We start from the raw sequence: 26,601 nt of genomic DNA on the forward strand, positions 1-26,601 counted from the left end.
CAGGTACAAAACATGCCCATGTGACGAAAGGGGGACAGACTTTTATGGCTGGGGCCTAAGGACAAAGTGACCATGCCCATGTATGGAGAAAACAGGTACAAAGCCTCATGTAAGCCAGACCCCCTGGGTCCGGCAAATAGCAGATACAAGCAGTTTGTAGTTTGGCTATTTTCACAATAAAATCTGTAGAACCGAGTCAAACTAAATGTAGTGCCTACAATTCCAAGTGCTGGGTCCCAGTTCAAATAGGATTATTTTGGGGGGTCGCGGCCTGAAAAGTTTTGATTGATTGATTGAATACTTTATTTAGAAGTTTGCAGAAAAAAGCACATGAAAGTACAGTTTAATTACAAGGTCAACTGAATAGGATTAAAAAGCCCATGAAAGCCTAATGGCTTGTTTCAAATGGGGTCCCTAAAGTCCTTTTTTACTCAATGCATAGTGACATTAAATGACAGACAGATATACACTACTATGCAGAACATCATATAAACAGTTTAGAAATGAAAAATAAGAAAAACAACAAATATGTAGGCCTACAGTAAAAAGTTCGAAGAGGGGGTGGGGCTAGTTTATGACTATTACAGGGGCCAGTTTCGAATTGCAGCCACCTTGAAGGTACTCTTTTATGGCAGTTTTGAAGGAGAGTAGGGTTTTACACTCCTTCACTACTTTTGGTAGGGCATTCCACATTTTTGTTGCATTAGTAGGAGAACGAATTCAACCCCCTGTTTGTGCCAAATCTGGGTTGGACGTGATCAGTGGAGCTACCTCTGGTGTTGTGATTGGGGACTTCATTTATGTCTTAACTTATATCTTATATCTTAACGTTGTGGTGTCCTGTAGACCAGGCCCATGGCAAGTTGCTGTACTCTGTCCTCTACCCTGAGCCATCCGACCGTAGCAAAGTGAGCAGGGGTTAGATGAGTTGTAGGTTTAAGGTCAAGGAGTGGGCTTACCAGTTTGTCAAGTTTAAGGAGTAGCCTTACCAGTTTGTTTTGGCGTGTCTGGAGCCTTGTTTTTAAGGCCTGAGTGGTGGTACCATGAGGTGCATGCATAGTCGAAGTGCCCTTGGCCCCTGTTAGAATCCTCAAAGTGTTCTTACTGACTAGAGAGGAAATCCTATACAAAAAACATGTTCTTTGGTTGACTTTTTTGATGATAACATTATCACCCACTTTGATTGTGAAGCTGTCGGCCTTGCTGAGGTTAAAACTAGACCCAAAGACAATGGATTCAGTTTTCCTAGTGCCCTAGTAGTCGATTGCACTGGTGCCCTGCACTGCTATTTCTAATTCTAGAAAAAAGTGAAAAATTTGGAATATTTATTCAACACAAATCTGGTACAGGAGTCCTTATTAGCACAATTTAGCACAATTGTTTTTTAGATGGGGGGGGGGGGTCTGTGGACAAATACATATTCATTTTGGGGTACACATGACATGAAAATTGTTTGAGAACCACTGGGTTTAGCCATGGATCACACGACTGTCGTCTCGTCTGTCATGTATCAGGGCTACACTGGGTTAAACAACTATTAGAAAGCAAGCCCAAATAAGCAGCTACACATTAGAAATAAGCCCAAAACCGCAACCAAGCAACTTTACAAACAAGCCCAAAATCGCTTATAATAAGCAGACATGGCAACACTGGTCACAGCGAAAAGGAGATACGAGGCCTATCGGGTAGCCTACATCCCATGCCTGCCCTGGAGCCCTAGTTTGCATATCCGGTCTAGAGCGGATACGGAAACCGTCTCTTGTTTGCGTGTATTTTTGTCTGAAACTTTCCAGATATAGTAGGCGGGCCTTAGACCTGTGTACAGAACAGAAGATAGAAACCAGTCCTTCCGATTTACTCCCATGGATGTTTCACTTCTGAACAGTAGATGGCAACAATGCGCCTATACTGTCTGCCAGAAATAAACGAAGAGGATGAAGATCCGCATTCTATGATTCAGAATGGACCTTATCAGTGAAATATTTATGATAATGTAATGGGAAATAAAGGCATGGCAACACGTTTCTTGTGGGTTCCGGCTCATGCGGTGTGGAAGGAAATGAGCAGATGGATATTCTGGCCAATCAAACACTAAGAATTAAGCAGATAGACTGACATATGTACATTAAGCAGAAGTGAACCACTTAGGACTCATACTACACATTGGTAAAACATCATTAACACTGTCAGGTCTCTTAGGAAAAGCAACAGGCAAAATATATCATAATATTATTGTTAAGTTTAATAAAATAAACCCACATAGTTAACAATATAGGAGTTGTATCTTAGAGGCCAACGTCTCAAGTGAAAGAATGGCAACAAAAGTAATCAGAAAAGTCAACCAAAGAACAAGTTTTCTATTCAGGATCTCTATAAGAACTAGGAACACACTGTGACACTAGCAGGGCTCCTCAACCTTGACAAGAAAACACATGACAGCCGGTGTTTGCGGTATCTTTTTAGTTTTTTTTTGTAAATTAAAACAAATCTCAGTTACAGTTGATCACAGGAGGAGCACTCATCCAATGTCATATGCATGCACCTCAAAGCAAAGGCATTAAAAACAAAACTGCAGACCTCTCAAAACAAACTGGTCAGGTTACTTGCTAGGCTAGAACTCATCTAACCCCTGATCATTATGCTAGGTAAATAGCTCAGGGTAGAGGACAGACAGAGTAAAGCAACTTGCATTGGGCCTGGTCTTCAAGATACGCGAGAAAACAGGGATACCCATACCCATGTACGTACCTGTATAATAGACTACTTCAATAGCCTAAAAGACACACAGAGGCACAACACCAGAAGGAACCCTACTGATCTAACTGAACCCAGTTTCGGAAAAAAATGGGGTCAAAATCGTTGTACTGTGTGGGCGCAGAAGGTCGTGACCTATGACCCGGGCCTGCTAAACTGTATTAACAGAGAAGGTACTGGAAGAATAAGGAAATACTAGACTTCCATTTCAGTTCCAGTTGAGGGCCAGTTCCAGTTGATTTGTCAGTAAATCGAGATAAGCTGCCCACTCCTCTGCCCAGAAGTGGGTGTAAATCAAAAGGATTTACATGTCCAGAATTAGAGGTAAATCAGTCTCTACTGACAGCAAACATCCCTAGTGACAGCATATGACGAATAAGGTCCACAGCTAAGCACAGCTGGTTGGCGCTGGATTAGGGAGCAACCAGGGAGCGCTTGAGACCTAGTAACCTCAGGCCTATAAGAAACAACGTAGAAACAGCTAGAAACAACTAGAAGAACACAAGGGAGGGGGAATGACTTGACAAATATAAGCAGGCAAACAACAGGTGGTGTTCGACACTGTGGTCCCATGTGGGACACAGTGGAGAGATAACAAATATTTGTATGATGAGAGGATTACGGGTGATGCCCAGTGATGACGATTGTGCCCAGATATATTAGTAAGATAGACGGAAAAGGGGCAGAGATATTAGGGAGACCTGCGAGTGAACATCGTTGCTATACAGATGCTGCTTTGCTGTTATCTATTGTAATAAACCATTTCTACTGATATAACTAACGTCAAGTTTGAGAGTGTTTTCATTCTACCAATCCATTTCTGGGAAGATTTAAGGATCCCAAGGTACTCATCCACAACTGCTATGCCACCAGAATGTGGAATGCTCTGCCAACAAGAATACAAAAGTGTGACTCTCCTTCAAAACCGCTCTAAAAGAGCATACATAGGTTGCAAATTGTAACTGGCCCCTGTAAAAGGTCTAAGGTCTAATTAAGCTCATCACCGGAAATGACCCCCCCCCCCAACTGTCTACTGTACATATCTTTCTTTCATATGGTGTTTTTTGCATATTATTGTATATGGTTTGCCTTTAAATGTCTCGATGAATTGAATACACAGGACCTTAATGGAAACAAGCACCGAAGGCTTATCTGGGTCATCCTTTTAGCATTATTTTGTATAAATCTGCACCACCGTGCCTTGTTTTTGCAAACTGTTAATAATAATGTATATAATTCAATCAATCAATCAAATATTTTATGATCTCTCGTTCCACACTGGTCCAGTTGGTGGCGGTAATGCGCCCAATACCTGGTTTGCTAACCCACCAATAAACACTACAGAAGAAGAAGAAGAAGGAAGAAGAGGGCAGTTCATAAGGCAGCGTTGCCATGTCGGCTTATTATAAGCGACTTTGGGCTTCTTTTTCTTGCTTTCTCCACATTTTATATATATATATATATATATATATATATATATATATATATATATATATATATATATATATATATATATATATATATATATTTATATATATATATATATATATTTATATGCATATATATATATATATATATATATATATATTCAAAATATTCCACATTTTTATTGCAATCGTTTTTTGAAAATAGCAGATCTATAAGCTTGTAGCTTGTAGATTGGCTTTTTTTTCAAATAGAAGATGAATTTAGATTTGAATTGCTCATGTGTATGTCTTCATTTGTATCATGATTTGAGTGCACAGGGATCTCATTTTAAATAAGTGCTTTTATGAGCGATCCAGTTTAGAGGACCTTGTATTGTGAATTGTACTTCCATCATGGAAGTACAATTCACAATACAAGGTGTGGGCGCAGACAGGTCGTGACCTATGACCCGGGCATGCTAACTAAACTGTATTAACAGAGAAGGTACTGGAAGAATGGGAAAATACTAGACTTCCATTCCAGTTCCAGTTGATTTCCAGTTCCAGTTGATTTGTCAGTAAATCAGGATAAGCTTCCCACTCCTCTGCCCAGAAGTGGGTGTAAACCAAAAGGATACTACATGCCCAGAATTAGAGATAAATCAGTCAGAGGAATCCCTCTACTGACAGCGAGCATCCCTAGTGACAGCGTATGACGTACAAGGTCCACAGCTGGTTGGCGCTTGATTAGGGTGCAACCAGGGAACACTCGTGGCCCAGTAACCTCAGGCTTATAGAAACAACGAGGAGATCGTATAAGGGAGGGGGCATGCCTCGATACGGAGGATCAATTTTCTTTAAAAGATGCAACTCATGCGAGAATGACTTTGCAAATAAGCAAGCAAATAACAGGTGGTGTTCGACACTGTGGTCCCATGTGGGACACAGTGGAGAGATAACAAATAGTTGTATGATGAGAGAATGCTGGGAATTAACTGTGTGATGAGGAGGAGGATGTCCAGATATACGGTGTGAGAAAGATCGAGGAGGGTCAGAGTTATTGAGGAGACCGGAGAGTCAACATCGTTTGCTGTAACTGCTTAAGCTTTGCTGTACTTATTGGAATAAACCACTTCTACTGATATAACTAACTTCAAGTTTGATAGTGTTTCATTCTACCAATCCATCACCGGGAAGACTAAGGATCCCACAGGTACTTCACCCACAAAGGTACACAATACTTTATTTAGAAAGACATGGAAACAGTACATGGAAGTTCCATGTACTGTTTCCATGTCTTCCTAAATAAAGTATTCAATCAATCATGTGGCCACTTCTTTCTGGGCTTGTTTTCATAGACCTGCATAGTTGCTTATTTCTCTCGCAAAACCTGGCAACACTTAAGGGCAGTGCAGAAGGAGGAAAGGGAGGCATCATATCAGCAGCATTTTGTCTTCTGGCCGCCAATTCATTTTAACTTGTGTTGGAAACGTCGCGGTTCGCACAGGTATAATATATGATGTGCACGATAACTACAATACACCCGTATTCTTACATGTAGTAATTGTGAACAAATTGCAAGTGCAAACCGTTTGATACAGGCCCGCGTTTTCCAGCTGTTGTTGTCCTGGTCGTATCAGCTTGAGCTAAAAACGAGCTAACAAGCTAGGCAGCTACAAACACATTGTATCGCCATCTTGCCCATTCAGAAGTGCAGGACTTTATAACGGTAATGTTGGTCATTTAACACAGGCAAGGCAGTTCGACGACAGTGTTTTTATGTATTATTATTTTAACCAGTGCTTCTCAAATATATTTACTCAAATGTTTTGTGTCGAGGGGAGCATTTGTGTTAGAATGTTTAAAAATACATATATATTCCACATTTTATTGCAAGAGTTTTTTTTTTAAAATAGCAGATCTACTAGCTCTCAACGCGTTGAGATCATGTAGATTGGCTATTTTCAAATAGCCGATGTAGGTATAGATGGGTATAGTTAAAGATATAGGTCTAAAGTGCTCATGTGGCCTATAAGTTGCTTCTTTTAGGCTTGTTTTCCTAGATCTGGTTGCTTATTTCTCTCACAAAATATGGCACCACTGTTCGACGAGCGTAATATAGTTGATGTTTATTGTGGACCCTCTTTCCTTTGTTCAGATGGCAGAGGCAGACCGACCAGGAAAGCTCTTCATCGGGGGCTTGAACACTGAGACCAACGAGAAGGCCCTGGAGCAGTATTTCAGCAAATATGGAAGAATCGTGGAGGGTATGGATGGACAAATGCAATAAGCGAAACGTTTAGATTGATTGAATACTTTATTAACAGTTTGCCCCAAAAAAAGCACAGAGTACAGTTCAATACAAGGTCTGCTAAAAGGATTAAAACCCAAGAAAGCACTATGGCTTGTTTCCATTGGGGCCCATGTGTAATTCAATTCAGTGCAACATTTAATGACAGTCTGTAGTAGTGTTTATAGCAGCGTTTTGTAATTTCAGTTCTTCTGATGAAAGACAGAGAAACAAACAAGTCAAGAGGCTTTGCCTTTGTTACCTTTGAGAGCCCCGCGGATGCAAAGGACGCGGCACGTGAAATGAATGGAAAGGTAAAGGGCAATAATATGCACAATCTATGTAATCAGACATGGCGCCATTGCCATCGGTATGGATTTGTCTCTATAATGGCTGAATTGTGTCGTTGCAGTCCCTCGATGGTAAGCCGATCAAGGTGGAGCAAGCTACCAAGCCTCAGTTTGAAACGGCAGGGAGGCGAGGACCACCATCGTTCTCTCCCCGCAGTCGTGGTCCACCCAGAGGGCCCAGGGGGTCGTCCAGGGGAGGCCCACCATCCAGAGGCCCACCATCCAGAGGTATTTGAGCTGAACTGAATTTGCCATTGGAAAGATGACAAAAAATCCACTTTGAACTGCTGAATTATCTCTTTTGTCTTCAAATAATGTTAATGAGCGTATTCTTTTGATGCCCACGTTTCTATGTCTGTCGAAAGACTACTATGATAACGTAGGGAATGTAGAACCCTTCTTTAATTCCCGAGGTCCGCCACCGATGAAAAGAGGACCCCCGATCCGCAACGGAGGTCCCCCAGCCAAGAGGTCAGCCCCTTCTGGTCCCATGAGCAGAGGTAAGTTGCGTACTAGAACTAGATCATACGTAAAGAGGAAGAGAAACACTTTGATAGGTTTTTGTTTAACAGGTGTTGTGATGGTGGCGGCTCCTGGCGAATCTTTCAGGGAGTGAAATATAGATATATATAATTAATTATTCTTATTATTTTCTAATGTAATGTGCAGACTACGTGTGTTAAGTCTCCGAATCAATAAAATTGGTATCCCAACTTAAAAATATAAACCCCTGTTACTGAACAAACAATGATCTACTATCAGAATAGAGCTCCAGTGTAGCGCTGAATGCATTGGTAGCGGAACAAAGCCCAACCAACGTTGCATCGTGATTCGTGGCCATACCTTTCTCATACCTTGTAGGAGAAAATCCATGATTATGATCAGGGGTGCACATAACTTTTTTGGTCTAGTTCTCAGGGGAGCACCTGGAGATGTTGCTTGGTACACACTCTAAACTTTTGCAGAATATTTGACCAAATGGGAGGCTATAATTAAAAAGTTTCAGTGCTGATTTAGAGCACATTGCATAGTTAAGTGTAATATTAATTCAAATTAATTCAAATTAATTCAAGGACCCCAACGGAAACAAGTCCGCAAGGACTTTTTTGGTCGGACCTTTTAGACAAAAGTATTATAAATGTAACTGTTGTTTTACATTCTTTTGCCTAATAAAAATTTCAATCAATCAATAGAGCCATATTAATATTTTTGTGCGCATTTAAAAGCAATGAATCTGTTAACACATTGACCGCCAGAGGTTAATCTCATAATGTACTCACCAGTGCCAACGTTTTATTGTTGTTTTTTGTTTTTTTCACGTCGCCATAGATCTTGTTAAAATCCTTAAGATTGAGCCGTACACGGTCTGTTTACATCGGCGACATCTCCCTGCGTGTACCAGTCCAAACCACGTGTCAAACGGGGCATCCATGTTGTAGTTAGAACGGTTTAGGTTAAACAGTGATCAGCGAGGAGAAAAAACTACAGGAAGAGAATTGAGTTTCAGTGTGCGCTTTAGAATGGGAGCCGGCGTGATCGTCAAAACCGGATCCCAAATAATTCTGTTTCCGGTGGTGTTACAATGAAATGTGCCGTACTAGAAAATTGAAAAGTTTTTTTTTCGAAAAAAAGGAAAAAGCACCACAGCCCGTAGGCTACGGGATCGGCGCTTTACCGTTGGATTTAACGGCCCGTAGAACTACGGCCCGGCGGTCAATGTGTTAAGAACTACATTATGATGGCAGGCTGAGACTGCAGAGAGTGGTGACTCTCCACCAAACAGACAACTTCAGACTGCAACAGACTGGTAGTCTGTTGGCAAAAGTTGGCATTTAGTTCATCACAAGCAGTCGGCCGATGCGCACATTGTTTTGCCAATGCCTTAGAGCTGGCAGAAGTGGCCTGCAAGATTTTGCCAGTGTTGCCAGGTCTGCTTATTATAAGCGACTGGGCTTGATTTCCTGTAAAATCGCTTGTAAATATACATAGTTGCATGTTGCTATTGTTTGGGCTTGTTTTTGAAGTGTACCGTAGTTGCTTATTTGGGCTGGCTTTAAAATTTATTTTTGAAAATAGCTGATATAATAAGGCTCAAGTGGTGAAACTGGTCGCTTGTTTTTAGACCTGGTCGCTTGTTTTCCTCACAATCTGGCAACAGCGGAGCCTTTTCACAACAAAACACACATAGCATTCTCCACCAGCCCAGGGCTAACTACGGGCTCTAGTCTAGTCAGGACCAACCGACCAAGTTCGGTTTCTCATCGTTGAGTCGATAGATGACCCGACGGAATGACGCTATCCGACAACAATTTGTCGGCAGCAGACGCTTTCCAATGCCTCCCAACGCTGAGTCGGCCCCAAATCGGTGCGATGGAGAGCTGCCTTAGGACTACAGTTCTAGACGCAACGCTACTGTACCAACAGATATGCTGTGCACATCCAGTAGGCACCGGTGCAAGACAAATGGAGAAAAGACGTCGGCCATGGCAAAAACTGTATCTGATAATTGCACAGTAAGCGGTTTATTGGAGCTACAGCTCCGTGCGGGTGTCTTTCATCTACCGCAACATTACTTTAGCCAGCATGAGCCAGATGAAATGAACTAGTCGCCTAATGCTGCAGAGGTTCAAAGAGTTTAATGAACTGGTGAAATGAAAAATACATTTTTCACACTTTTAGTCAGAGCATATCAGTGGTCATAATATGGACACGCCTAACAATAGATGCCATTTCTATATCAAAAGTCCATGACAGCTTGGTTTCAACAGAAATCTGCCTTCCTCTAAAAATGGCGGATTTCAAAATAAATAAGAGCCACTTTGGTTTACGCTGGTTTATTTTTTAAGTCTGCTTACAGGAAGTAGATAGACATTTGAGGTACGTGACACACCAGAGTTAGTAACTGACTCTATAAATAAGATGTTGGTACAGGTATGCAAGAATGCTTTTCGTTTGATCTAACGCGCAACATTTATTATGACCACGCATGCGCACCAGCATATCAAGTTTTTAAGGTGACGCGGCCTACGGCTACACAGGACTATTGACACTGATTGGATCGTGACATTCGGTAGGTAATTTGAAAGGCACCTATTTTGGTGTAACACTATACAATGGCCAGTCGCAGCGTTTAGAGTTCCACTGTAAATAAACCCTTTTCTCTTTCTTTTTCCCATTTCGCACATATACTGTAGACGAGCCGTCACTAAGTTGGATCATAAGTGAAAGTATTCTTACCACTTAGATTGGTGATTGTTAAACTCTTGTTATGGTGTTGTGAACACATTCAAACGTCAAATCTTTATCATTCAAAAATGTACAACTAAAAATGCTATCAGCATACAGAGCAACTGGTTGCAATGGGGCAGTTAGTGGTCTTTACAGGTACGATGATGAAACTGTTAATCTAGGGCATTTGTTGATTACGTTTTTTGTTATAGCGCCCATGTCCAGGGACAGAGATCCCTACGGTCCACCCCCCCCTCGCAGAGAGTCAAGGGACGACTATCCATCACCAAGAGATGACCATTACAGCTCAAAGGACAGGTATGTAGGACAAGTAATATTAACCGTCGTCACATATCTAATATGAAACCATAATACAGCTTGGGGTAATTTTGAAATGGTTCCGGTTGTTTTTTTATTTATATTAAGTGAATAAAAAAATTCTATTGACGATTTTGGAAAACTGTAAGGTTTAAAAAAAAAAAAATGGGCCATTTAAAAGCAAATTAACATACTTTTTACCCCATGAATTTTCTATTAAAATCTTCAAATTCTATTAGAGCACTAATCGAACATTTTATTTATCAACCTAGCTTTATATTTAAGTAAAATATCACCAATATTGTGAAACCGATATATTTGAAAAATGTCGTGTTTAATCATTTTTTGATTGTTGCCTGACTTTATTTCAAACTTTAAAGTCCTAATGTGGAACATCTTTTATAGTTACTCCAGCCGTGACTACAACTCCAGGGAATCACGAGATTATGCTGCACCCCCTCCCAGGGAATACTCCTATCGAGAATACTCCAATTCCACTTCGAGAGAGGATTATAGTTCAGTGTCCAGAGGATATAGGTAGGTTTGTGGTGTTATTTAAGATGACATGTGATTGGCGATGATATGCCACCTATGGAAAGTAACAATTGGCACTTGTATGTAGTGACCGTGAGGGCTATGGAGGAGGAGGAGGAGGAGGAGGAGGCCGGGAACCCAGAACCTATATTGACCGTCCAAGTGGTGGTGGTGGTGGCGGCTCCTATCGAGACTCCTCTGATGGTTATGGTAAGATTGGACCACAGTGAAATGAGGAGAGATACTACTGTGATGATAACTAGGGCTGCACAATTAATTCTGAAAGCTACTGAAGGCACACTACTACAGCTACTGCAAACCCAAAATCACAAGAGGCTGCTTTTTTCTCCCACCTGACGAAAAGGTGTTTCAGGCAGCCTCTTAAATGATGCCCTAAGATGTTTTGCAGAATCCCTGACCTACAATGAAGTATATTGGAGAGTTCTTTTTCATTACATTTAACCTTAAGTTTCGTGGAAAAATAGAAAAACCCATGTGAGCATATATCCCAATTCGTGTGACAATCAGTATTCATTGAAATTCAACAGCAGATCAAAAGAGTTGCAGTTTCTTGTCACTGTCATGCAATCCTAATGCACGCTACCTAATGTGCCCTCGGAAGTGGGCAACCATAAAGGAATCTCAAAAAGTCCTTGGAAACATCTCTGACCACTCGAAACCACAGGGTTTGTACTCCCTCAAGGAGTAACCTTCACAAAACCACCAAGACCTCTGAAATCCACGTATGGTTCTAACATGGAGCTCTAAAAGGAAAAATGGCTACTCAAATCAATGGCATGCTGAAACGGGTTGTATTGCCATAGTAGGCTTGGATAAATTACTGCCCATATCTCACCTAAACTTCCCACATTGAATTTCAGTCAGATCGTTGGCATGATGGAAGGCTTCATTTCAGTAGTTTTTTAGCAGCATAAATTATCACATTGGCAAACAAGAAATGGGCACTTAACAGTGCAATAAATTGTGTAAATTGAAACTTTCCAATTACCTGACCCATTGACCCTGCAGGTAACTCTCGCAGCGCCCCACCTTCAAGGGGCCCCCCACCATCCTATGGTGGGAGCAGTGGAAGCAGTCGTTATGACGATTATGGAAGCAGTTCCCGGGAGGGCTATGGCAGCCGTGACAGTTACCCCAGCAGTCGGAGTGATCCATATCCACCTAGCCGTGGTGATCGAATGGGCAGGCAGGAGAGGGGGCCAGCTCCCCCTGTCGAGAGAGGCTACCCTCCTCGTGATTCGTACAGCAGCTCAAGTCGTGGAGCACCTCGCGGGGGCCGCGGGGGAAGTCGAGTTGATCGAGGTGATCGAGGAATGGCTCGCAGCAGATACTGAAATGGACATGGGAATCACGTCAAAGCAAGCGTTAATGCCTTCGAGCTCAGTAAACACGTGTAATGTGGGAAGAAATTGAAAAGATGACAAAGTAGCCATGTCTAATTATGTGGATCTCATGGAGCTTTTTTTTTTTAGCTGTTTATCCTAATTTTTCCAGTTTCTTAAAGTGTAAAAGTACAGGGTTGTATCTTGTTTTTTAATTTGATTTATCCTGCCCGTGTAATGGTGTCGTTTTCAACGTGTAAGTTTTTGTACCATTAGTGCTGTTGAAACATGCTATGCCCTACGTCCTGGTTTCCTACATTAATAAAAGTTTTTAGGCAGATCTTGAGCACCGTTGATCAATATACAAAACATCACACCAAAGATGATGACATGAATGTAAAGTATTCATTCCTAAGTATACAAACTTTTATACCAAGTTTTATATCGATCCCAATTGAGACTCATCAATGACCAACTGACCTAAAGTAATTGATAACACCACTGTGCTTCCCTATGGTCCCTACTGTTACTTGGGGTTCAGGCAAATGTCACTGTTAAAACTTTCCAATCATGTAGTTTCCTTGGAAATGGACCCATCAGCAGCATAAAGTCAAAGTATGATGGATTGCAACGGCAAAACCAAAGACCACAACAACCAAATGCAAGAGTCTTTTCAGCTCAACTGATAGTCAACAGCTGGTAAGCAAAGCAAACCTCTTTGTTTCTCGTCTGTAAATGAGTTTCTCATTGTCCTGTATTGCAATCTCCACTCAAAGGCTGCTGTTCAAGACAACTTGTGCTTCAGGGGACCAAAAAAAAAATCGGGTCAACTGATTTTGGCTTTTTCACTAAACATGGCATCAATTGTCAGTATCTGCAACTACCTCAGAAGTGACCTCCCAAGTCAACAATGAAAATTGTACAACCTTTTTGTCATCGCTGAAGATTCTTTTTGCCTACCTTCCCCAACTTTTATAAAGAATAATTGGCAACAATGTGTTTTTTTTTATTGTAGGAAAGGCCTTAAAGGGTAATTTATAAGGAATTTGCCAGTTTTGTACGTTTAAAAAACAAATATATAAATATATATATTTAAAAGCAAATTCTCAGTGTGCGAACCGTTTCCTCAAGCATGCCAATTCTGATAATGGAGACCTCTGGAAGAACATCATCCAACCAGCCAAACTGGAAACTGAATCATTGAAGCGCAAAAAAACTAAAAGCGCAGTCGGACCAAGGATTACAGGATTTCTTTTTCATATTTTGAAAGTACCTAACCAAGAGCGAGACATCATATTAACATTGGTGTCCTTGTTACAGGATGAGGATGGCTGCTGTGGTGATAACCCCTAGCAACATACCGGACATGTCTTCACAATGCTCCAATGACCAATGGAGGCTCATTCGAGGCTACCTAAGAGGTATGTCCTCCTGTACAATTGCATCATACTTGCATAAACCGATAATGTATGCCAGAATGTGGTCAGGTGGACATATGCCAGGCGGCAATTGTCCATATCAATGCTGAAATGTGAAATACCAGTATAATTAAGTAACACTAATAAAATCATTGCTTCTTGACATTCACATTCTCCATTAAAGATTATATATGGCAGTTTGATATTGTAAGTTTTCTCACAAAATGCCACAATCGCTTTAGGACTTGGAGTATTGAACAACAGTGTTGGCAGATGGGAAATGTTAAATTATCGTACCGGAGCCTCAAAATTATCGTATTTGAAATAAAACTATTGTACACAGCCAAAAAAGAAATCACAGGATTAAATATGACATTTCACAAAAAAAATCATATTTATTGTTAAACAACCTTGTTTGAGACTCTATGAGACAAAAACACATCACATATGCTGCGTGGAATCGGACAACTTCCTGTACCTTACACAAATAAAAGCCTGAAACTGGACTGGAAAGACGCGGCCGGTGTTTTTAATGCCTCCAAGCACAGATCTAGGGTCAGATTTACCGACTTATTTTGAAAGGCCAAACCGGATCGTGAATCAGGAGCCAGGGAATTTTGTAAATTCTCACTTGTGATATGGCAAAATGATCTTGCATTTGGGCATTTTTGATCGTACAGAGGGTAAAGTTATACAAATACCATAATCGTACATCTGGCAACACTGTTGAACAATGTTTTTTTTTCTTACTGTAGATGTTGGAATTAAACTGTTTGTTTTTTGTCCTTCAGATCCTGGTATAGGTCTCTGTTCGTACTGGTGGAGCTTGAGAGGCTATGGACAGAACACAGGCTGAGGAGTGGCTTCTGTTCACAGGAATTTATGGTCTTTTGAATAAAGATATATTTATATATACATACTTTAAAATCCAAGACATCATTTGTTGTTGTGAATGACATTGTTCTCTACGTCAGCATGGTGAATATTTTGTGTGAAGAAAATATTAAATGTTGCACTTGGATTTGCCCAGATTATGGTTCTAATCGGCAGCTTATCTAAATGTAATTGAGGTGCAGAACATTTTCTCAAGCAATGCTGGACACGTCAATCCTTATATTTGCAAAAGTTATTTTCAGTGAACCACATGAAGTGGTTTCATTGCCACCTTTATTTTATTAGTGATTTAATGTCCACGGCGAATAACCAAGAATACTTTTTTATTTGTATTATAGATTAACCATCCAGAAAATGAAGGTGTTTTTGATGCAAATTAATGTCAATGAATTGCTGATTAGCGTTTTAGCACCTCAGTGCATTGCTGAATTGGTTGGATTATATTTTCAGGAGCTTTGGATACTGATGTCGGATATCTGATAAGCTGCCCCAAGCTAAACTTTGAAAATGATTTTTGACATTAATATAGTCAATTCAATGAATAAGTTAGATGTTGGCAGTACTGCCCAGATAAGTGGATATGTTTAAAATGGGTGGATGCCACTGGCATTATGTGTCACATTATGTAGAGGTTCAGATACATACACATTCATATATTTATGCTGGGGAGGAATATCTGAACTGGTATGAAGAAATTTAAAGGAATTACTTTATGCAATGTACTTATTTATCTAGATCATTCCGTGATTCTCAAAGTTGGGTCCTGTGATTCAGGGTTCCTTGAGGGGCTTCTAAATGGACCCCTACAATTGTGTAACTCTGACAGTCTACAAATGACTGGTCCATTTGGTTCCATTTGTATACTGTCAAGAGTTAAGCTGGGTCCCTGAAATGTAAAAGTTTGAGAACCACTGATCTAGATGAATAATCCTATCTATATTGTTAAGGTGCCTGGTAGCCAGTAGGGGTGATCATCCGTGTCTCGTCTAGAACCGCGTCGTGTTTTTTTTTTTGCAGAAGTGCGGATGTGAGTTGCATTGCATATTGACACGGAACAAGGCCGTCTGTACTGTTTTGAAATGGACGTTTAGATTAGGAAATGAGAATTATCAGGAGCAATGAATCCAGAGGAGCAGACGGTAACGTGGCTGATATCATTAGGAGTACTCGGCTCGCCCAAAAAGAACATAGCCGATCCGGAGGACTTTTTGAAAACCTCCCTTAAGGATGGGGTCGTGTTGTGCAAGCTTATGGAGCGGCTTGTACCTGGGTTTGTCCCAAAGGTAAGTTAACTAGTGAAAGTTATCAATAGGCAACACATTTGCCACGAACATCCGTCCTAACCACTTAAAAAAAGACCCAGCATCGGTATCGTGGGGAAAGCTTTTGCTGAAAATAGCAGATCGACAAGCTCAGACGCGTTGTGAGCTTGTCGATCGGCTATTTTCAGCAAAAGCTTTCCCCCACAATAACCGAAAACGGTAAGAAGACACTAGTATTGAGCCTGGGGGACTCCGGTTACCCATATGGGGTTTAAGTGGTTAATGTTCGACGCCCGTTCGTAGGAGGGGAGGAGGGGGTTTGGTGAAAAGATACCAACTTTTTAATCATCTACAACAAACCGAACAGGCCTACGTTTCACAACGCCTCTCAATTTGAATAGGTTTTCCATTATGTGTGCGAACAAGGCGTTAGAAGTAACGCGCAGTCGCACGTGGTGAAATATATATCAATTTTTCTTTCTATCGTGAAGATAATGTTTCCTGTACTTCTTTGGAGCGAATAAAATGTTCCGCATTCTTGACATGTGTGAACAGTAACACGCCGTCCTCAAATATAGAGGAAATTCTGTGCATATTTGCTCCGTTATAAGCAGAATAAAGACATTGGTGCAGAGATTCACACACTTAACATTGATTTGAAGCAACTTAAGTGATGAGCGTTGTTTTTGTTGTTGTTTTTTACATCGAGTTTGCAGGCAAATTTGCTTAGAAGAAGTTGAGTGATAAGTAACTCATGGTCCAGATTCTATAGGCCAGAAGGACACTCGCACCGTTGATTGGCTAGTTGGTTGCCAGGCAACGCCAGCGACATAGGGCTCTGTCTCAGTATGAAGGCCAGTCCACACCAATGCAACTCCTTGCAACATACAACTGCTTGCAACCAGTGGTGGAAAGTAACTCATTACATTTACTCAAGTGCTGAACAATTTTGAGGTACTTGAGTATTTCCAATTTTCAATACTTTGACTTCTACTCCACTGCTACATCTCAGAGGGAAATATTGTACTTTTACGCCACTACAATTATTTGAAAACTTAAGTCACTAGCTACTTTGTAGATTGATTATTATTAAAAAACAGACATTAACCAATTCAGCCCTATAGACACTTTGGCTATTTGAAAATAGCCAATCTACAAGCTGTAGATCTGCTATTTTCAAAAGATTTTAATACATTTTATACAGCTGAAAACTTAAGTGTGTGTACTTTTACTCAAGTAAATGTTGAATTCCGGACTTTTACTTGTAACTAGTATTTCTACATTGCAGTATTGATACTTTTAATTAAGTAAAAAAACGTTTGAGTACTTTTTCCACCACTGGTGTGGACTGGTCTTAAAACTGTTCTGTTGCAAGGAGTTGCGACTAGTTAGTTGCATTGGTGCGGTCTGGCCTTTAGGAAGCTTCCTATCTAGGCCTGGCACCTAGACACCTAGATCCTTATTAGGTCTGTTTTGTCTAAAAGGTTTCATGAATGGAGACATGACATCCTAGAGCACTAAGAGCAGTGGTTCTCAAAGTGGGGTCCGGGGACCGAGGGAGTTCCAGGGGGTCCCCACTCCCCAGCTAAATGATAACGGGTCCATTTGGTTCCATTTGTACACTCTCAGAGTTAAATTGACATAGATTTTACAATATAAATTGCGGTCCAAGTGATATAAATGCCATCAAATGGGGGTCTGTAGCCCTAATGCATGTCAAACCTGGGGTCCTTGAAATTAAAATCGTTGAGAATCACTGCTAGAGCCGTAAAAAAAATCTTCTCTTATGGGGATCCCTGGCATATCTTTTGAAATGGGGGTCCGCGGGCTAATAAGTGTCAATTTGGGGGTCCTTGACATGAAAAAGTTTGAGAACCACTGACCTAGACACCTAGATCCTTATTAGGTCTGTTTTGTCTAAAAGGTTTCATGAATGGAGACATCTAAGAGAGAGGTATATCGTCATATGAGATGCAGCTTGGGTGCCTCTGGTTTCTATGGTAATCAAGCCTCTAACGCACCTGTCAGTGTCAACCACCCCTCTTGTCTTGTCCCAACACCAGTGATGGAAGAAGCACTCACATTTTTTACTTAAGTAAAAGTATCAATACTGCAATGTAGAAGTCTTGTATTCAAAATTTACTTGAGTAAAAGTATTGGCATCAAAATATACTTTGCATTGTGAGCTTGTAGATCTGCTATTTTCAAATGGCCGAGATATATATAGGGCTGAAGTGGTTAGTGTGTTTTGTAATAAAAAACCAAAATAAAAATCTACAAGTAACTAGTAACTAAAGCTTTAGTATAATTGTAGTGGAGTAAAAGTACAATATTTGTCTCTGAGATGTAGTGGGGAAATATATGGAAAATTGTAAATACTGAAGAAAGTTAAAAAAAAATACCCAAAGATTGTACTTCGGTACAGTACTTGAGTACATGTACTTAATTACTTTCCGCCACTGCATAGACATTGTAAAACAGTCATTTAGAATAAATTCAATACATACAAACTAACAGAACGGCAACTGACATAGCTTAGACCTAACTGCTCACATTACTTGTAGTCTTTTTAAATTACAATGTGTGGAGATAATATAAAACTCTGTCATTGTACAATTTTGACAGCGTTATCTCTCCGCGTCAACGGTTGCCTGCCAACCAACGAACCAATCACAAGTGTGACCGTCCTTTCGGGCTATGGGTTCTATCAGCCTATCATAACAGTTGACGGTACGCATGCTCGTCACTTCCTCCTGAGAGCCTGTCTTCGGGTACATACACACATGATGGTGTGTATGTACGGGCGTGTGTATGCACGGGCGGAAGTCCCATACACTCCCATGTTAAGTTTAAAACCGGACGCGGATCGCGACCGTTCTTCCGGTTTTAAACTTAACATGGGAGTGTATGGGACTTCCGCCCGTGCATACACACGCCCGTACATACACACCATCATGTGTGTATGTACCCTTATCCGTGCGACCGCCCCCTCCTGTTAGCAGCGTTGCCATGTCCGCTTTTTATAAGCCACTTTGGGCTTGTTTTTCTGTAAAGTTGCTTGTATATATTGGTAGTTGCGGGTTGCGTTTTTTGGGGCTTGTTTTTAAAGTGTTTATTGTGTAAATTTGTTTTCATTATTGTTTCAACTAGTTCTCAAACATTTGCATGTCAAGGACGCCCAAATGAATGTATTTATCTGCAGATCCCCATCTGAGAAACATTGTAACTTTCAAATATATGCCAAATATTTCGCTTTTTCTTTTCAAGATCTTTTTGAAAATGGCAAATTCGTGACGCGTTGTGAGCTTGTAGAATAGATCTTCTATTTTCGAATAGCAAATAAAGTGCTCATGTGGCTCTAGTCTAGACCAGTCACCACCAGTGGCTTCTTTTGGGCTTGTTTTCCTAGACCCGGTAGCTTGTATCTCTCTCAAAACCTGGCAACACTGCCCCCTCCTGTTAGTGGTCTAATGTATGCAATGAAGAAGACGCAGGAGGAATCCACACTTATACTTGGTAAACTGTAGGTTACTTAACCCTCGGAACGATACCATTCCAAACTTGATGCCATTTATTTTTACTGTATAAATACTGAAATAGCAATCGGATTCGGCATAGACCCGGGGAGCGTTTGATGAGTATTGATTTGCCTAAAATGACTATCTGGCACAGTATGTTTATTATTTATTTCATCTCCTTGTGTTTGTTCAGTACTGTCAGGACCCGAGAGCCGAAGCCGACTGCATTGCCAATATAAGAGAGTTTCTACGAGGATGCACGTCCTTGAAAGTAGAGGTAAGTTGTCACAACAACTCGTCAAAACGATGGGTCTCTATTCCATGATACAGTCGTGTGTTGATCTTGACTTTTGATGCATGAGCTGACCTTCATATTCCGTTATTATCCATACAGATTATGAGCTCCTTAACTTGACTACCTGACTACTTAGTTAAAACACTCTAGCCCAGGGGTCTTCAACGTTTTTCAGCCCAAGGACCCCTTAGCTGAGAGAGAGAGATGAAGCAGGGACCACCTTTAAATATTGTATAAAACTGTGTTCTAGATTAAACTTTTTCATAGTTTTCATAGATAGTTGGATTTACGCAAATGTATATTTGACAACTTGACAACCCTTAATATTTAGTCAACTTGACCTTTGGCTCTGTACTTGGTCTGCTCTTTTTCCCTCTGCACCAACTCTCAGAAAATAGCCGGTTGTGAGCTTGTTGATCTGCTATTTTTGGCTAATGTTCCCCATCATACAAAGATTTGGCGGACCCCCTGTAGTATCTCTTGAGGACCCCCTAGGGGTCCCGGACCCCTCTGTTGAAGGCCCCTGCTCTAGCCTGTGTTGTGATCAGACAGGCGCCCCCTCCCCGTTCAGTAGTAGTGACATATGTTTCTGTCACACCTCCATGTGGAGTGGGCTAGTCTTCATAAACAGGCATGCTGTCAGTCACCCCCTCCGAACAGACAGAAAGGGAACTGTTGGTCCGTATGACTAGTGCCTCTGTTTTCACAACAGCCCATAGCTTAGAGAATGTTATGTTCTCCCTTTTGCACTCATTTTGTCTGCAGTAATAATTTGTTAGACTTTATCTTTGTTGCTGCTTGCAAAAATCCTCACAGAGGCATATGGACCTTCAAAGACACATTTTAGATGGAGCTTTACGCCGCAAATTGCGAGTGACTAAATTCAGTTCTGTTCTTTGTACCAGTATGCCTGTGGCTGCTGCACTGGACATTCACTCCACAAGCTTTATAAATAGACCCTTTTTTTTTGGGTCTTGAATCACATCAGTTGGTTTCTCTAAATGGCTAATTGAGTCAACCAGGCTGGCCAGCTGCAAGTCAAGTGGTTCAGTAGTTCTGCCTGGCTGGCTGTTAATGTTTGGGAGGTCCCCGTTGCTTTTTATCCACCATCCATCCCCTAGTCCATAATTAGGCTTTTTTTTTGTGGTAGTGCAGTAGCTTGTGGGGCAGAAGAAGGCTTTTGGAGAGCCACCACTGTCAATGATTTCATCCAGGGGTTTGCTGTGGCACTGCACTCAGCCCTGCCCTTCCTTTGGTCAGCAGTGATGTGATCATCATGGTTAGAAAACTTTTTTCTTTCCCCTCTCCTTTTAGCCACAGCCAAATTATGCACATAGTGCCTGTCGGTCGTCATGTGAGTGCACAAAGAAAGCAGTCATGATACTGCTTTCACTTCTGTGCTGGAAAGGGGAAGCAGCAGCAACGGTCTCGGCTTTTTGGACATGTCATAAATTATACAGGAATATATATACCTTATGTGAGTGTGCTGCTGCTCGTCTTTTTTTATTATAGATAACTATAGAGTCAGTGAGGTACTGTAACAACACAGTGTGAGTCATTGCAACTGTAAGCCTTGGCCCACGGTTTAGAACATCTGTAGTGGCTGTTCCTTATCCAAGTTAATTATAGTAACGTTTTGGCCTGTTAAAGGGGAAATCCACCCATTTTCAATATTTAACTATGTCATTAATATAGCATAAAGGAGTTGTGTGGAAATAATAAAAAAAAAAAAAAAAAATTAACATTGCAAAAAAATGTAACATTGCAAAAAAATTAACATTGCAAATTACACTGTGATGACTCATCATGGTGTAATTTGCAATGTTAATTTTTTTGCAATGTTACATTTTTTTGCAATGTTAATTTTTTTTTTAATTTTTTCTTATTCCCACACAACTCCTTTATGCTATATTAATGACATAGTTAAATATTGAAAATGGGTGGATTTCCCCTTTAAACCCATGGGTTGAGTTTGTTGATGGAATGGTTTTCCTCCTGCACGATGCTGCTGACCAGTGACCACCATGATACCAAGTGTGCATAAACACATGTCCATACTTTTCCACAAATGATTTGCATACATTTTGTTAATATGGTTATTTGGTAGGCTAAAGCTAAACATTTTTCTCTTGAAAATCTGTTATTTTCGATGAGCGATGACCTTTATGACAAAGTATAAATTGGGCTCAAGTATGTGTTAATGGCCATAGAAAAAGTGAGCCTGATCACATCCCCAGTCAGTGTGCTAATGGTCACAGTAGCATACAGCTCTGGTTCTCAATCATTTTCATGCCAAGGACCCCCAAATTGATATGGATTTTGCGGCGAACCCCCATTTAAAGATTTTGTGTCCCATAACAGAAGATTTGCGAAAGTCTTTTGAAAAAAAGCAGATGTACAAGGTCACAACACGTTGCGACGTGACGCTTTTAGAAAATAAAGACTCAACTGTTCCGCATTTTGCTGGGGACCCCTTGGAACCCCCTCAAGGACCCCTGGGGGTCCCAGGCCGGACCCCACTTTGAGAACCACTGGCATACAGAACGCATGAGTAATGCTAAACTCAAAATTTAAGATGTTTTATTTAAAATGTGAAACCTTATCTACAGGCAGAAAGAGGATAGCTGTCTTTGAGACACAGTGAGCAAGCTGTGTGTGTGTGGGTGTGGGGGGGGGGGTGGGTGAGCAAGGGAGAGACACAGGCAACAAGGTGTGTTGGCTTGGTGTGTGCATCACATCGCAAATGAGTAGGAAACTGTTTTAATTGCTGAACCACTAATTTGAAAATCAGCTTTTAACTCTGTCGTGTGTGTGTGTGAATACATCTGCTTCTGCTCTGGTTGCAGCATTATTGGTAACCCTAACCCTATCAGTAGAAATAGTGAATTTTGACCTAATCGTTTTTTGTCGGCTGTGTGTCAGGTTGGGCTCGAGTTGGAATCCAACTCCAGGTGGATTTTAAGTTTTTCTTGCTTTTATTTTCCAGGGGTTTGAACCAGAGTGCTTGTACACTGGGGAGAATTTTGGCAAGGTCCTGACCACTTTGCTGGCTGTCAACTTTGCCACTCAAGGTAGGAGAAACGGTCTCGCTCTCTCTTTCTTGTCTCTCTCTCATTATCTGACTGCAGCCCCAGGGCTCTCATTCTGAACGAGTCGGTCAGTCACGTTACCGACAGAAAGGAATGCTGGAAAGAATTTTTCTTCCAAGCTACGACTACAGCATTTTAATAGACTATACATACTACGTTTCAAATCCTTCAACCCCCTGCTGTCAGTGGTTGTAACTGCTTTTAATAAACGAGCTGTGATAATTTCACAGACTTTAAACCTGAAACCTCTACTGCTGGCATTGTAGATTAAAGTGCTGCTCACTGCCCATAGCATGTGTGTGTGTGTCTGTGACTCTGTGCACATGTCCAGGCATGCATGTGTGCGCATGATCCTGTCATTTTTCACTGGCTGGCTCGGCTCTTGGAACCCCTGTGAATTTCAACAGTCTGTGTGCTGCTCAAGGGCAGCTGGCGTGGCAGTGTGTGTTGGTGTCAAGCCGTTTTCCATGTTTACACACGGTCGAAAACGTGTGTTTACACACGGTTAATAGAGCATCCAGTGTCCGCAAAATTCATATCCAGTACCCTAAGCTTGGGCATTTACGGTACGTGTTCATGTTAGTTAACCGCTTTAAGGTTATGACAAGGCAAAGTTATTACACAATTATGTCAAAGTGACACAGTTTTTGATATTGCTCCTACAGATTTTGTCCAAACATCATGCAAATCAGTACACATTATCGCTATAGCCATGTGAAAAAAAATGCCACCCTACATTTTTCAAATTGGCCTCATGATGGTGCTATAATAGGCCACTTCACATTCAGGCAACTTATAGGCCCAGTTTGTGCCAGATTATACTTCCTGTCACAGTGCGTTTTTTTCACAACACACTTTTTCCTACTACTCCTACAGATTTTGTACAAAACTCACACAAATCGGTACACATTATCTCTGGGGTCATGTGATCAAGATGTATCAGTCAGACTTTTAAGATCCCATTCCGATTGGCCATGACTGCCTTCCAAACGTTTGCGGGCCCTGGGTAGGCAACCCGGCCTGGCGGAGACCTGTGCTCCAAGGAGCACACTTTTCTAGTTGATCTTCTCACATCAGAACAATGCGATTTAGGTGGAAAACTGGCAAGATTTTCCTTTTACTGGCCTTGTTGCTCTGCATATTCCCTGTCAGAAACGTCATAGCACGGTGTAGTGCAATGAGAGCAGTTGAGACACTTTGGCAGTGTTGTGGGCATTAAATACAAATAGCTGATACCTTTCCCCCTCCAGTCCTTACCTCACAGTAGCAGTACAGTAGCAATATAGCAGTACCATCCAGCAGACCCTAGGAAATAAATGAATCAACACCCCTCCAGTCATTAGGCAGCCCGCTCCACCTTCAGGCTTGTCACTGCATGTTTGATATACTGCTGGAGATGACTAGATTATAATGCATTTCCTTCGTCTAAAAAAAACCAGGTTCCCCATTAACCACTACATAATGCCAAAACTACTATAAACGCTTGTTATATTTACATAATGTGTCTTCTATGCCTTTGTAAAATAACATTTATTTATGTAGACACCGACAGCCTAGCCTATATCTTAAGTCTGTTTGAAGTAGAGGTTGCATTCCACTGCTTGTGAAGTGGACCCAAATGGCCTCTGCTTTGCAAGTCTAATGTAGCTGCAGATGTCCTGAAGCTGTTCTACAATCTCCTGAAGTGTTTCAAAATTAAGTGGCCCCAGGTTAAAGTTAACTAATTTGATCACTGACAACGATGTGCGTGACTGTGTGTTTTACTCGTGATACTCTGGCAGGATCATCTTCGGTAACACTCTTATGTGTGTGACTATGTGTTTATGTGCATGTATTCAACTCTGTGAGTGGCTGCTGTCAGGTTTTTACAGTTCAAACGCATGTGCATATCTGTGTATGTTTTCAATTGCAGCTGCAGAAACCTGCATTGGCCACAGAGCTGGCAGAAAGTGTTTTGTTTTTGGATTCTCTGGGGAATAGCATGTCGAAACATTGAGCTTTCCTTGCAGAGCATGCAGGCAAACAGTCCCCCTGCCTACTGTGTCCTTGACTGCATTGTAAAAGTAATCATTCCTTAGTTTCAAGTCTCTGACTGTGTCTAGTTTGTCCTACTCTCCAGATGGTAGGGCAGCTGTACCATTTGAAGGTGGAGGGTCAAATCCTGATGTTTACATTCTGGTCTGTCTGAATATTATGACAGATTTAGTCATTTAATTTCTCAGACATGTAACTAGGAGGCCAGGGTCAGATTTTAGGCAAATATGTTAAGTCAATATTTAGACAACAGATTTGTAAATCTTACAATATTATAGGCTCTAAATTTAACACACCATCATGGGGTCGTATCTATTGGTTTGGGTTATTGTTATTATTTTTTATATAGTCCTGTAATTAGCATTACATTGTACATATACTGCAGGACTGAGCGTCATGACTGAGTGTGTTCAGCTCAGGGTTTGCGAGTGAGTGCTGGTAACAAATATTGATCCATCAGTCATCGCATCTGCAGACCTGCCATTGCAGCACCTGGCCCTACATACATACTTAGTTTACTTACAGTACATACATCCCCCCTCTGCTGCAGTGGCCAAGTGTTAGCACTCCCCACGGGCTCAGATATTGGTTTTGGCAGATTTCATGTCAAATGTTCTATGAATGAGTGTGTCTCCTTGCAGAGCCACTGAACAGCAATTCACTGTCGGGTCGAGTGAGTTTCTTAAACGGAGCCATTTCAAGTAGTTGGAAATTAGAATGGGCCTTTTTAATAGCCCTCTGCTTTAAGTCGATGGCATATCTTTTAATTTCACCAATTTGTAGGTTTATGGGCATTCGACCACTGGTCCTTGGTATTCTACTACTGGCCCTCCACTGGCTGGCACAGAGCAGTATTCAATGGATGTTAGATAATGCGATTTTTGTCATGCTGTCTAGGTCATTGATTTTCAAAGTTGGATCCGGGGACCCCCAGGGTCCTTGAGGGGGTTCCAGAGGGTCCATGGCAAAAGTAGTTAACATAGCATCACAATACTTTTAACCACTTTATCCATTTATATGATTTTTTTTTAAAAATGTGTTTGAAAGATTTTACACAAATCTTCTCTTCTGGGGGTCCCTGGCACAAAACCTTTTCAGATGGGGGTCCGCTGCCAAATGCATATCAATCTGGGGGTCCTTGGTACGAAAGAGTTTGAGAACTACTGTGTTAGATGATGCGATCTTTGTCATGCTGTCTAGGTGTGTGTGTGTGTGTGTGTGTGTGTGTGTGTGTGTGTGTGTGTGTGTGTGTGTGTGTGTGTGTGTGTGTGTGTGTGTGTGTGTGTGTGTGTGTGTGTGTGTGTGTGTGTGTGTGTGTGTGTGTGTGTGTGTGTGTGTGTGTGTGTGTGTGTGTGTGTGTGCGCGCCAGCCCATAATGCTCCCACTGTCCCTGGGGCTGAGCAGAACAGCAGCTCATCCGCAGATGAACCGCCATCAAGCTGTTGGCCTCATAAAACATTATGCAACTGCTTCAAATCTTGTGTGTACAGCAGGGGTTCTCAAAGTGGGGTCCCGGGTCCTTGGGTGGGTTCCAGGGGGTCCCCAGCATAATAAGTTAATATAGCATCACAATCATTTTAACCATTTTCACCATATTTTATACTTTGGCTATTCAAAAATAGCAGATATACAAGCTCATAGTGCGTCACTATGCCGCATTATGATATTGTACGTAGATTTGTAGTGAAAGTTTTTAACACAAATCTTCTGGGGGTCATATAATTGCATATAAATGCATATAATTTTGGGGGTCCTTGACATGAAAAGGCTTGAGAACCCCAGGTGTGCAGTACATGTGTGTCTGTCTCACAGTAGTGGTGTCTAGTCTACCTGAGAGGAACACGTCAGAGATTCACAAGCCAAATACC

At 41.3% G+C, this 26,601-nt stretch overlaps 2 protein-coding genes across 7 annotated transcripts in view; both read left to right on the forward strand.

The window, feature by feature from the left end:
- The first annotated feature begins 5,570 nt into the window (after positions 1-5,570).
- On the forward strand, positions 5,571-12,563 carry rbmx (RNA binding motif protein X-linked). Of its 3 annotated transcripts, none has more exons than XM_080416919.1 (9): positions 5,571-5,667; positions 6,319-6,427; positions 6,658-6,764; positions 6,863-7,028; positions 7,166-7,300; positions 10,241-10,346; positions 10,752-10,883; positions 10,969-11,090; positions 11,910-12,563. In XM_080416919.1, exons 2-9 carry the CDS (start codon positions 6,319-6,321, stop codon positions 12,233-12,235), a joined length of 1,203 nt encoding a protein of 400 aa, XP_080273045.1. In that variant the 5' UTR covers positions 5,571-5,667; the 3' UTR covers positions 12,236-12,563. The 3 variants fall into 3 exon arrangements, with proteins under 3 accessions (XP_080273045.1, XP_080273044.1, XP_080273046.1); XM_080416918.1 differs by having other exon boundaries at positions 5,584-5,889; XM_080416920.1 differs by having other exon boundaries at positions 5,584-5,889; positions 7,193-7,300.
- A 2,980-nt stretch (positions 12,564-15,543) lies between these two features.
- The window catches only part of arhgef6 (Rac/Cdc42 guanine nucleotide exchange factor (GEF) 6), a 35,593-nt gene continuing 24,535 nt past the window's right edge, over positions 15,544-26,601 (forward strand). For all 4 annotated transcript variants that reach the window (XM_080415477.1, XM_080415478.1, XM_080415479.1 and 1 more), the window contains exons 1-3: positions 15,544-15,818; positions 19,509-19,592; positions 22,597-22,681. In XM_080415477.1, the coding sequence (XP_080271603.1) occupies positions 15,654-15,818; positions 19,509-19,592; positions 22,597-22,681 (334 nt within the window). In that variant the 5' untranslated portion in view covers positions 15,544-15,653. The remainder of the gene's footprint in view (positions 15,819-19,508; positions 19,593-22,596; positions 22,682-26,601) is intronic.

The sequence above is a fragment of the Gymnoscopelus braueri genome, assembly GCF_963280865.1.
Source record: "Gymnoscopelus braueri genome assembly, chromosome: 20".
NCBI lineage: Eukaryota > Metazoa > Chordata > Actinopteri > Myctophiformes > Myctophidae > Gymnoscopelus > Gymnoscopelus braueri.

Excerpts from the sequence above, each read along its gene's own strand:
- rbmx (XM_080416919.1), top strand. The coding sequence starts at position 6,319 with ATGGCAGAGGCAGACCGACCAGGAAAGCTCTTCATCGGGGGCTTGAAC. Across the intron at positions 6,428-6,657 it reads ATATGGAAGAATCGTGGAGG|TTCTTCTGATGAAAGACAGA; the intron begins GTATGGATGGAC and ends TTGTAATTTCAG. Across the intron at positions 10,347-10,751 it reads CATTACAGCTCAAAGGACAG|TTACTCCAGCCGTGACTACA; the intron begins GTATGTAGGACA and ends CATCTTTTATAG.